The sequence below is a fragment of the Pteropus alecto genome, unplaced genomic scaffold (assembly GCF_000325575.1).
Source record: "Pteropus alecto unplaced genomic scaffold, ASM32557v1 scaffold354, whole genome shotgun sequence".
Lineage (NCBI taxonomy): Eukaryota > Metazoa > Chordata > Mammalia > Chiroptera > Pteropodidae > Pteropus > Pteropus alecto.
In genome coordinates this window covers 631,471-644,299 of record NW_006435759.1, presented here as the reverse complement: position 1 = coordinate 644,299, position 12,829 = coordinate 631,471, and the positions used below count along the sequence as shown (strand labels likewise).

At 42.0% G+C, this 12,829-nt stretch overlaps 1 protein-coding gene across 1 annotated transcript in view; it reads left to right on the top strand.

Moving 5' to 3' along the window:
* SCN11A (sodium voltage-gated channel alpha subunit 11) overlaps positions 1 to 12,829 on the top strand; it is a 65,595-nt gene that overhangs the window by 1,931 nt on the left and 50,835 nt on the right. The window contains exons 2-6 of the mRNA XM_006910789.1: positions 1,607 to 1,725; positions 2,266 to 2,370; positions 7,033 to 7,161; positions 8,449 to 8,552; positions 12,124 to 12,297. Coding sequence (XP_006910851.1) covers positions 1,607 to 1,725; positions 2,266 to 2,370; positions 7,033 to 7,161; positions 8,449 to 8,552; positions 12,124 to 12,297 — 631 coding nt within the window. The remainder of the gene's footprint in view (positions 1 to 1,606; positions 1,726 to 2,265; positions 2,371 to 7,032; positions 7,162 to 8,448; positions 8,553 to 12,123; positions 12,298 to 12,829) is intronic.

Sequence of the window (12,829 nt, the reverse complement as noted above, 5' to 3'; positions counted from 1 at the left end):
AAATGTGTCAGCAAGCAGACAGAAGGAGCTGGTACCTATCATTTTAATCATTAAAACCCTGGCAAGTGTTGTTAACAACACTATTAGTTGAAAATTTTAAAGCAGTCAGAGGAGACATGAATAAAATATCAAAATCAAAGGGCACAGAAACAGAGCCATTTAATGCCACCTGTTAATTTGGAGTGACCTGCCTCAAGGAAAGGTTTACTCTGTGCCCTAAAATTGTCTTTCTATCCAAAGAAAGGGCACAGAATCCCCAAGGTGGGTCTCAGGCTCCTGAGCTCATGGTTTTTAAAGAACCCTGTGGCCCATTTCATTTTGTTATGGAAGCAGCAGAAAATATCCTAGCCTACATGTGTCCCTGCAGCCTAGTGGTCAGCAGATACGAGTCAGCTCCAGCGACTCAGTGAGTGAAGGGTGATGGTTGGCAGTGGCTGAAGTCCTGGTACTTGGACCTTGGTGACAAGGCCTGCTATCTTGGACCTTGATGACAAGGCCTATCTTTCCTGTCTGAGAACATGCCAGATTGCATGTCAAGTAGTACTTTTTGCAAATCTGAAAGGAACAGTGACCCAGGGAGACAGGAATGACCCTTGTTCTGTGAAGGCTTTTGTAGCTAACAGCCTTAAGGACACAGAAAAAGACAGCTCTATTAAACTTCAATGGAAAAAGGGAGATCTGGGGTGAAAGTTAGAAGCCTGTGAGTGAAAACTGTTGTCCAGGGCCTGCTTCCTTCCCAGAGCCCAGGAAGATGTGCTAGGAGGAAGCGGGCACAAGTTCAGTGTTCTTCAATGGGGCCCGACTGAGCACTTGGTAGGGGACAGTGCAGCATTTGGCAGGTCTGTCCTGGTTTTGGCATCTATGGACTTACCCACGAAAGCCAGTAGAGCCTCCAGTCATTGTGACAAGCAAGCAGAAACACCCACATGTCTTTCCAGATGCCTTCTGTAGGGCTTCTTCTGCCAGCTGAGAACCATAGGCAGATTTGCCCCTATGTCCATGGGGGGAACTGGAGAGAGAGCAGGTCTGGAAACTTTGATGACTTTTTATTGAAGATCCTCAAAGTTAGAATTGATTGGCAGACTATATCATGTAGAACTGCTGAAGCATAACTATATGGACTCTCTAGGTCCCTGACTATTCTAAGATTCATTACGAAGTTTTCGTTAGTAATCAAAATAATTTAAAATAAGCTGCTGAATGTGACTGTTCAATTCATTTTCATCTTTTCAAGTTCTCTTCTAGTTCTTGCCTGCGTAAATACATACCATGGAGTACAATATAAAGAGCTTTGTTTCTCCAATTATTACTCTTCACCCCTATTTTTTTATTTGCAGGGCCCATTGTGCTCCATCTCTGGGCCTCCATAGTATTCTACTGAGTGAACAATCCACAGCTCTACACTTATCTTGGGGCTCTGAGTGAGACCCGGGCCACACGGGGACATCTGTTGGTTTCCAGAGTCACTGTGTTGGCTGGTCAGAAGGTACTTCAGACTTCAGAGTGACAGCTCTCCAATGGTCCCACTGAATTTTCTCTAAATGAACTCATGATGAATATTGTTTAATCACTACATGTAATTCCCATTGTGTTTGTTCTTTTGCAGACATTTATGGTGTTGAACAAAAAGAGAACAATCTATCGCTTCAGTGCCAAGCGCGCCTTATTCATTTTTGGGCCTTTCAATTCAATCCGAAGTTTAGCCATTAGAATCTCGGTGCATTCATATCCTTTTGTTGCATATTTTACTAAGTCCAGGTCATGGGAAAAGTGCACGAGCAGAGCCCCAGGGTGTTCCCATGTTTGTTGAGTAGAAATAGCTCATTTTTTTAGCGCCTCCTGGCTGCCCCCAAAGCTCAGCAATGCCCTTCCACTCTACCACTTCCAAACCACCTACCTCACTGAAACATCACCTGCCTTTCACTTGGCAGCTTCGAGGCCCCAGGATCCCAGAGCAGGGGCCAGGCCCTGCTCACACCACACAGCACTAGCAGAGGCCTTCCACATGTCCAACTGTCTGAGACTCACAAAAGGTGGTTCTTTGCTTCCAGGCGGGGCAGCTCTGCAATATAATTTGTACTCCGGTGCTCCCTATGGGCTCGGGCTCACACTCCACTGAGAACCCAGCCTTGCTGGCCTCCTCCTTTTTTTTTTCCCTTTTTCCAACTCCAGGGTGCACTCCTCTACTAAATCGCTTAAATAAAAATCCCCGTCTTAGGCTGCATGCCGTCCTGCAATGTACCTGCCTTAACGGATGCTGGTCACATTATTCAGCATGTTCATCATTTGCACTGTCATCATCAACTGCATGTTCATGGCTGCAGCTCGTGGTGGGAAGAACAATAGTAGTATAGAGACCGACCGTGCTGAGTAAGTGTCTGTCCTGAGTTTTTCAGCAAATATACCTAAAAGAATTATAACTACACCAGAGTTTAGATATATAGAGAAAAGAAAAGTCACCCATAATCCCTACTCCCCCAACACAAATGCTGGCAGAATCAGTTTTGGTTTTGTATATATATTTTTAAGAGTGTCTTTAAAGATCTTTCTAAATTACATTGGTAATGAACAGTACACGTACAAATTTTATGTCAGCTTTAAGTGGTTTTCTTTATGCTTACATAAGCTTTGTAGGAATCAGTTTTAATGGCTACATATTATTTTGTCAGATGAATAAACCATAAGTTACTTAATTATTCTAGTATTTTACTACTATAAATAGCATTGCAATGAGCATCTTTTTGGTAAAGCTACTTTAAAAAAATTATTTTCTTAGGATAGAGTCTTAGAAATGGGTTTACTGGATCAAAAGGTACGTTTTAATGCTTTTAAAAATATAATTAATAAAAAATTTTACAAAGTTTGTAGCAATCTGCCATCAGCAATATATTCTGATAACCAGTTGTACTATATTCTTGATAGCATTACCTTTTTTTTCTTTACTTTATGGAGTTAAAAATACTTGTATTTCCTTAATTTCCATATGGGTTGAATTTTTTAATTTTAGTTTGTAAATTGTGTATTCCCATCTTTGCCCATGTATCATTTTTGTTTTTTTTTTTCCTGGTCAATTTGAATGCGTTCTTTGTATAATTAAAATATTAACTTTTTGTACTTTTAATTGGTTATTCAGTCATACAAGTTGATTTTTTTAGCTCAGAAATTTCTGTGTTTTGATAAATATTCTCTTTTTGTTTTCTGATTTAACATATTTACTGCTTTAGTCTTTCAGGAATACATTGTATAATAAATTAAATAAATAATATGAAACCATTTATATCTATCATATTTAATTAAGTGATAGAGATCACCACAATCAACATACAGAACATTCTCATGACCCCCAAACGTTTCCTCATGGCACTTTACAGTCCCTTGCCCGTCACTCTCAACCCCAGGCCCATACTGATCTGCTTTCTGTCTCTCTAAACTAGTTTTACCTTTCCTAGAATTTCATATAAATGGAATCAAATGGTATGTATGATACCATACTTTTGTGCCTGGCTTCTTCCACTTAGTGTAATGTTTTGAGATGCATTCATGTTGTTATTTGTATAACTAGCTTTTTTTCCTTTTTTTTTGCTGAGTTGTGTATTTCATTGTATGAGTATACCACAATTTGTTTTCTCATTCTGTTGATGAACATTTGGGTTGTTTCCAGCTTTTTTGGCTATTAAAGATAAAGTGGTTAAGAACATTTCTGTATTAAAGTCTTTTTTTTGTGTGTGTGTGGACATGTTTTCATTTTCCTTGGATAAATACTTACTTATGGAATTGCTGAATCTTATGATAAGTATGTATGAGTAACTTTGTAAGAAACTGCCAAACTTGTCCAAAGTGGCTGCATTGTTTTATCTTCCTGCTGGCAATATGTGAAAGTTTCAGTCTTTATTAATTTCCTCCTTCAATTTATTTTGACTTTCATTTGCTCTTCTATTTCTGGCTTCTTAAGGTAGAAACTTAAATAGTTGGTTTTAGATCTTTCTTCTTTTCTGGTACAATTGTATTAAGTTATAAATTTCCATCTAAGCATTGCTTTAGCTGCATGACACGAATTTTGATACATTGTGTTTTTACTACTTTTCAGTTCAAAATATTCCCCTTTTTTTCCTCATGATTTCTTCTTTGTCCCTTGGGTTATTTAGAAGTGTATTTTTTAATTTCCAAATATTTCATGTTTTCCTAGTTGTCTTATTGTTATCGATTTCCAATTGAATTCTATTGTGGTTAGAGAATATAGTCTGTAAGATTTTAATCTTTTGAAACAAGAGAAACTTGTTTTATGGTCTACCTTGGGGAATGTTTCATGTGCACTTGAAAAAGAATTGGATTCTGCCATTGTTTGGTATGATATTCTGTAAATGGTTGGTTAGGTTAGGATGGTTGATAGTGTCGTTTAGAACTGTTATACCTTTTCTGCTTCTATTGGTACTTCTATTGGTACAAATTACTGAAGAGAGGCTTGCAATCTCCACCTGTGATTGTGGATTTGTCCATTCTCCCTTTCTTTTTGTCAAATTTTGCTTCATGTATTTTGCGGCACTATTATTAGGCACATGAACATTTATGATCTTCCTGGTGTATGCATTCTTTTATCATCATGAAATATCCTTTGTCTCTAGTAATACTCCTTTCAGTATTTGTTTTGTGTGATGTTAATGTAGCTACTTCAGCTTTCTTTTGCTCATTGTTTGTGTGGTATATCTTTTTCCATTCCTTTACTCTCAATCCTTTTGTGTTTTTTGTATTTTTAGTGTATCTCTGGTAAAGAGCATATAGTTGTTTTTTGTTTTTTTATGAAGCCTGTCAATCCAGTCTTTTGCCTTTTGATGGAATGTTAAGTTCACTTGCATTTAATGTGATTTTGCATATGCTTGAATTTAGGTCTGCTGTTTTTCTACTAGTTTTCTATTGAGCTCATCTGTTGTTGTCGTTGTTGTTGTTCCTTGGCTTTTCTGTTTGTTGTTACCCCTTTCCTGTCTTCTTTTCTTTTAATCAGGTATGTTTAGTATTTCATTCTAATCCTCTACTAGCTTTTTAGCTTCTTTGCATTATTTTTTAGTGGTTGTGACCTCTGTGTTGCTCGGTGGGCCCTGGAATCTGGTTAAGGCCAGCCAGCTTAGGAGCTGTGCCTTGGAGCTGGGGGGCATGGATACCCCTGGGAATAGAAACCATCCTGGCAGTATCACTGGGGAAATGCTCTCCCCCTTGGAGAGTTGGCTGTTCCAAGTGAGGACCTAATGCGAATGCAGGGACTACTGCTCATTGTTTATTGAGCAGCGTTCCTGGAAGCCTTTGTGGTCAAAAGAGTGAGACCTGTGGAGGAAACAGATCCGGGAGGTGGCATTGCTCTTAGAGCAGTGGTTTGCCCTGCCCAGCACTTCTGGCAAGATGTAATGAGTCCTCTCTTCTCATTAATGGGAATCAGTGGCCCAACTGGAAGCTAATTTGCTCAAGGTCATTTTCACTATTAAAAGTCCCATAAGGCAGAGATATGAAAAAACTCTTGTCTAGGCTTTAGGGAAGAAGAGAGCCTGGGGGTAGGGGTAGGAGGTGGGGACAGCTGCTGCTGTCTCTGGTGGCATTCAGACTGGTGGTGGATGCATGAAAGTGGGGCTGAGAAAAGGCTTTTGAAAATGTCCTCGTTAAAGGAGATATGCAATTGAGTGGTTAGCCCAGGAGGGGAGAGTTCCTTCAGTGTTCTTTTGTTAGAAAACTTTTAAATAGGGAAATTGATTCCAAGTTAATAATTCTCAGAGAATGAATGCAGGAGTCCCCTAGGACCAGGTGGTGGTGTTCTGTTAACCTGCTTGGAAACCACCATAACTCTGCCTAATACCCTAACTATGTCTGAACTGACAGCAACACACTCCAGAGAGCCTCATTTGCCTCGTGGTTTGGGGTTTCCCCATCATGGAGATCCTAAGCCCTGCTTTCTACTGGTGGGCATGGCTCTACTTCATATCAGATGTCATCTTGGTTCCTGTCCCACCATTGGCCAGGCTTCTGCTGAAAAAGAAAGAACGGTGGGAGGTGGTCAGGCTAAAATGGCAGTCAGCAGCTTCTGTCTCTTTTGCTTGAGATCTAAATGAAGACTTGTAAAATCCCACAAATTGGCAATTACAGCCTTTTCCCCAAATACCTAGAACTTTATAAATTATACCTGAGTTTAAAAAGTGGGATTTCAGAGCAGACATTAATTAACCTGCTGTGTTCATCTGTCACCTAAAAGGTGATCATCTTAGAAAAAGGCTGAAGCAGCCTCATGACAATTTCCTTTCTTGGACTTGGCTGCTTTGGATTTTTCCAATTCTTAAGACCTTAGTTCTTTAGCTTTGAGAGCTAACAGTTGCTGGATATTCTACCAGAAAAGGTCCACTTCTTTTACTCTGAACCAACAAATTGTTTGAGTTGATTGTTTTGGTCCCCAAAGTGCAACCTGTGTGTGTGTGTGTGTGTGTGTGTGTGTGTGTGTGTGTGTGTGTGTGCGCGCGCGTGCGCACGTGCACGCACACTTGCTTAAAGACCCAGCATTTTTGTCAGCTTGAGATTATAACAAGAGAGATAGGGTATTGTGTTTTGGTTTTGTGTGTGTGTGTGTTTGGGGTTTTTTTTTTGGAAGAAGAGGAAGGGGAAAAAGGAAAATAAAGGATAGACATGAGGAAGGACTCTGAAGAAAATGGAAATTGTTTTTTAAAAAGTCGTGGTAAAATATACATAAAATTTACCATCTTAACCATTTTTAAGTGTATAGTTCAATACTATCGAGTACATTCACATAGTTCTGCAATCACCATCACCATTCATTTCCAGAACTCTGCATCTTGTAAAACTGAAACTCTGTGGGTCTGTTTCTCAGAAAGCCTAAGTACCAGAACTTGGCTTTCTGAACTCTGGTTTGCCGAAGATTAGAATGTTAAACGTCACATCGAAATGGATAAAACCTCAGCAAGGCTAGATAAGACAGATGGGCCTGTTGCTTTTCACATCACTTATCATGTTTCTTCTTGTTCTGAATGATTTGCTTTGTAGGTATGTCTTCACTAGTATTTATATTTTTGAAGCTTTGATAAAAATATTAGCAAGCGGTTTTATTCTGGATGAGTTTTCTTTTCTTCGAGATCCATGGAATTGGCTGGACTCCATTGTCATTGCAACAGCGTAAGAATGCTAAAGGTTTTTTATTGGAGCTTTGGGGTGGGAAAGAAGCCGCATGGCTTACATCAGGTCCCTGAATCCCCTTGAGTGGCTAAGTGTGACCTAATGATACCTAGAGCCCTGGGTACAGTGTCGGTTGGCCCTGAACAGCACCACGAAGCCATCTGGCCTGAGGCTTCTGTGCACAAATCCACCTCTCATTCTCTCATGCTCTCATTCTTTCAGCCACTCACTCACTAAACAGTGGCCTATTATGTGCCAGGGTCTGCGTAAGAGAAAGGGGTTGTGATAATGAAAACAAACAAACGAACAAACAAACAAACAAAAAACAGACATTGTTCTCACCCTATTGAAGCTCATAGTCCAGACAAGAACAGAAAAAAATGACCATTACAGTCTGGTAGGGTGAGTGCTAGGGTAGGAGCTGCGTATGTATCAAGCTGTGTTAAGTGGAACCAAGGAGTCTACAAAATCTTTAGGTACTGCAGGGTCACTAAGAATTTCTCTCATGTTGTCTTCTAGAAGTTTTATAGTTTTGACTCTTATGGTTAAGTCCATGGTTTATTTCGAGTTCATTATTGTGTATATTTCATATGACATGAGGTGAGAATTGAAGTTCTTTCTTAAGAAAAGAACATCAATTTGGTATCTGAATGATGAGATGGAGTCAGCAAAATAAGAAGCGCTATGGCCCATTGCTAGCACAGTAATAATAAACCTAACATTACTTATTTACTTATTACTTATTAGCTGTTATTTTAAGCACTTGCATATATTTTCCTATTTAATATTCACAAAAGCCCTTTGAGGTAGATGCAATTAATTCCAGAGGTTTACTCTTGAAGTTCAACAGTGGGGGGCTCTTGGTTATTAAAAGGCGGTATAGTGCAGTGGTGAAAAGTGTGGGCCCTGGAGTCAGATCACCCGGGTTCCCTCTGAGCTTGACTGCATAGTGAGACCTTAGAGAAGTGCACTGGGGCCTGGAACTTCGTAGCCAGTCAATAAATGTTTTGATTGATTCATATTATCTATGGATGTAGCCACAACTTCATGGACTATTTCAAGGAATCCTCACCTTTGTCCAAATATAAAGATTAGCTGAGGACAGCCTCCTGTACAGTCTGTGGTCCGTAGCATGAGAGAGCAAAGGTGGGCCTGGGAAGGGGAGGCCTCAGATTCCACCTTGGTGGACACAGGGCTCAGACTGTGCTGACGTGTACCATCGTGGAGGTGTGCAGAGCATCTGCAGGACCCGGCAAGCCCAGGCTTTTCCTGTGCTTTGTCTCGTAGGTTTGTATCATGTTCACCAAACATCAGGCTCAGCGACATCAGTCTGTCATCCCTACGTACCTTCCGAGTGTTCAGAGCTTTGAAAGCAATTTCAGTAGTTTCAGGTAAGTTACACTTTCAACATTGGTTCTTTGTGGGAGCGAATATTCTTTTATATTTAAATTTCTCCAAATGTCATTTAAACCAAAAACAAACTCTGTTTTTACTTTTTATTTGATTGTTCAACAAATATGTATTGTCCATGCACTGTGCTAGGTGCTTGGGATACATCGGTGAGCAAACAAAGACCCCTGCCCTCATGGAATTTACATTTTAGGTGAGGGTGGGGTGGGGAGACAAACCCTAAGCGATTACTATAATAAATAAGTAAATTATCTGGCATGTTAGAAAGTGACATGTGCCATGGAAAAATAAAAAGGAGAAGTAAATAATGTGAAGGCTACCGGAGGTCACAGGGATTAGGGGAAACAGGTTCCATTTTTCAAGAGTGGTCAGGATGGGCGTTATTGTGAAGGTGAGTGAATTGTGAGCAGATTCGAAGGCAGCGATATTGTTTCATAAGCAGATACATGGTAAATGGTGTTCTGAGAATAAGAGACAGCCAGTTCAAAGACCGAGGGATAGAGAGGATACAGATGGGGCTGGAGCAGACAGAGTGAAGAGCCAGGTAGTGGAGGGGACCATAGAAGTGACAGGGAGGCTCGTAAGCACTGGGAGGATTTGGGCTTTGCTCTGAGAGAAGTGGGAGCCATTGCGAGGGCTTCGAGCAGAGGAGTTGCATATCTGACAGGTTTTGAAAGGGTTACTCTGGCTGTTGTATGGAGAATGGAATGTGGGGGAGCAAAGGTAGAAATAAGAAGTGCAGAGAGGGGGGTGTGGTGGTCACCATGGAAATGTGCCACTCAGATCTCCTGCTGCAGAGAGCATAGTCGACCTAGTTCCTGCTGCTACCTCGCTGGATTCACCACTGCATTCATGTTCACGCCAGCATCACACTTATCCTGCACGTTGGGCACACTGTGACTCCTCTGTAGGGAGACTTTGGCTCAGGGCCTCCCCAGCAATCTTGTTGAGACTGTCACAGCGGCACTACTGTCTGAGGCTCTTCCTGTCCAATCTCGCTTCCTTTCGGCTCTCTTTTCCCAGGTGTCATCCCCGCGTCACAGTCTGAGGCTCTCCCTGCCAACTGCTTCCTCCCCCTTATTCTTCACAGGCATTTCACCCAACAAATCTCAAACTGACGTAAGAGGCCACTGCCATAATCTAAGCAAGAGATGGTGGTATTCTCAGATTAGGTGGTGATTGACAGAGGTGTTGGTGGACAGTGGTCAGATTCTGAATAAATCTGAAGGTGGAAATAGTAGGATCTCCTGATAGGTTGATTATATACATGGTGTGAACAAAAGAAAAGAGTGGCAGTTTGGGGCCTGAGTGACTGGAAAAATGAAGTTGTCATTGACTGAGACAGGGAGGGCTGTGAGAGGAGCAGATCTTGGTGTCCAATTAGGGGCTGGCTGTGGACACGTTCTGTTCAAGATGACTGTGAGACATCCAAGGGAAAGTTTCAAGTAGGCAATTATGTATTTTGGAGTTCTGGGGAGCAGATGTAATTTTGGAAATCATGAGCCTATAAATGATATTGAGAGCCATGAAATCTGCTAAGATCACCAAGAGAATGAACATAGATGGAGAATAGAAGAGGATGAAGGTCTGAGTCCTGGGGCACTGCCACCTTAAAGGGGAGGGGAGAAGAGGAGAAACCAGGAAAGGAGATGAACAGGGGCCATCAGTAAAGTAGGAGGGAAGACAAAGTCGGTCTCCTGGAAGCCAGGTAAGGAAGATGCTCTGTAGATCAGGATGAAGCCAAGGAGGGTTGCGAATATGAATTCTAGTTCATAAGAAGTTAGGTTATTATGGCACACTCTTCTTTTTCCTTCCTCTTTCCTTTACAAAAAAAGTATTTATTAAAAATATTCCCTCCCTGAAGTCCTTCCCCCTTTCTCCTTTTCCCTTCCCTTTTAGTCTCTTCTATCAATGGCTTAGCTGCAAAATCAAAACTATAGGCAATTTAGATCTTTTCAAACAGAGCAGTAGGTTATTTTTTAAAACTCCAGAAAAACAACTACATAGTGATAGAGAAACTGTTAGTCAGAGGACACTTATATAGAATTTGTCCCCCCTCTTCCTTCTCCTCCTCTATTGCAAGGTGGACCTTGGTTTCCCAGGATGACTTAGGGGCTTCCTGCATGAGCTGAGTCCCTCATATTTTCATTCATGTAAAATATACGCTCAGGCAGTCACTCAATAGCTTTAGTGTCTCCTCCTCCATCTCTAAGCAGGTGAACATTGTCTCCATTTTGACTCATGAACCCGTCAGATCCCTGGATGCTTTTTGAAAATAAGGGTGTGAGGTACGGTCTTTCATGGGACTATATAAAAGTCATTTACAAATCACAACCATCTTCTCTCATCTAAATCTTCTGCCTTTGGAGAAGACTCAAGCTTCTTATAGATTAAACACAGGCTTGGATGAGGTTATAGTAATTTTTTGTTTGGCTGCAATTGGGGACATAGTAAATGTCCTAGCTTGTCCTCAAGGCTCCTCCCCATGTCCCCATGTGGCATCACACTTTGTGGGAAGGTCATCCTCTGAGGGCTGCTGCCGCCTTGTGTTCTGAAGTCTACTAATGATGGTTCGCACTAATCAATTACAACTTCATCACCTAGTGCCATCACGTGCATTGCAATGCACATCTGGTTGCTTCTCTCTCCGGCTGTGTTGAGAGCAGGTCCCATGAGTCAGCGGTGTGCTGGGGCTGACGTGTTCTGGCTCCCCAGCAGATTGTCCACATCTTTTTCCAGCTCTGCATTCAGGGACGTCATGTTGGTAGTTGGAAACCAGCTGGGGAAGAAAGGGTATATGGAGGGAAAAGAGGAATCTACACTACAGAGAATCTCTAAACAAGGGAATCTCTAAATGCTACAAATGAAGACTTTTCTACACCCTCACCCCCACCCCCAGCGGATTTTAAATGTTTGTCAGCACACTACAAGATTATGTTCTTCTTATTTTGTAACTTTGGCATCAGAACAATGTGCCATAAACACAGTAACAAATATTTCTTGAATGAATGAAAAACACCCTATTGTTACTTGTAATCTGAATTGTTTTCGTTTAGGACATCCTCATTATTTGAGTGCATACAGAGCTCCCCCTTCCAGCTTCTTGCCCCCAGGTTAGTACCTCATAATAGGTAGTGACTACTAAATGTTGAATATAGCTCTGGCTCCTTTTCTAAGGGGGCCTTACTCATACATGTGATCCCCAGCTGTGGAGGTGCCTGCACAGCTGTCATTGAGTTACTCCTTGCGTGGCATGTTTCTGCTCAAAGTCTTCTCATTTGCTCTTCAGAGCAACTCTGTGGTGCGCGTAGGGCAGCAAATGAGGAGGCTGAGTCCTCGACATGTCGACAACTTCGATGACACACGACACGTAGGGCGTGGAGTTGGAACTAGAGCTCATGGCATCGGAATCATAGGCCTGGCCAGTTTCCAGCTCCAGCCTGCTATCAGACAGCTTCCGAGGCCCTGGTTGCTCTCTTCTGTGTCTGCCCGTTGCCTGTGTCTGGTGTGTGCGTGTGAGTGAGGGCTTCTCTCTACCCCTGTCCTCCTCAGGTCTGAAGGTCATCGTGGGGGCCTTGCTGCGCTCTGTGAAGAAGCTTGTTGACGTGATGATCCTGACTCTTTTTTGCCTAAGTATCTTCGCCCTTGTTGGTCAGCAGCTCTTCATGGGAAATCTAAACCAGATGTGTGTCAGGGAGGACTGTAAGAATGCCACTAACTTGGACGGTAAATACCCCACCTTTCACTCCTTGGTTTGTGCATGTTAACTTTGTTTTATCCCCACTCACACTATCTACACATCTGCATTACAGAGTCTCTTAGGAGCAAGGGATGACCACATCCATCCAGGGTTCTCATACAGGCAGTTGAATGTCTTAGAGAATTTTCTCATTCTTTGGGTTTCTATGGAGAAGGAAAAACCCAAAGTCACATCCACAAGAAGATCGTCAGCTCCCATCCTTTTCCATGTAGATGTCCGCCTACTTCTTTGTCATGCTTTGCAAAAGTCTTCAGAGTGCCTAGATTTGGCCAGAGGCAACCAGCAACTTTCCAGTCCCCATCCCCATGTATTTTCTCCAATGATATCACTTCTTTCTATGCTATACCCTCTCCATGCTAAGGTCAGCCCTACACCAATTTCACGTGTCCTGACTCTCATGCGACTACACTTTCACCATGTCTGTCTTGGTTTATGAGTGTCTCATGGGCCGAATCTGTGTCCAGCTTCCCTGGCGGCAGGGGATGGGGGGCGGGGGGT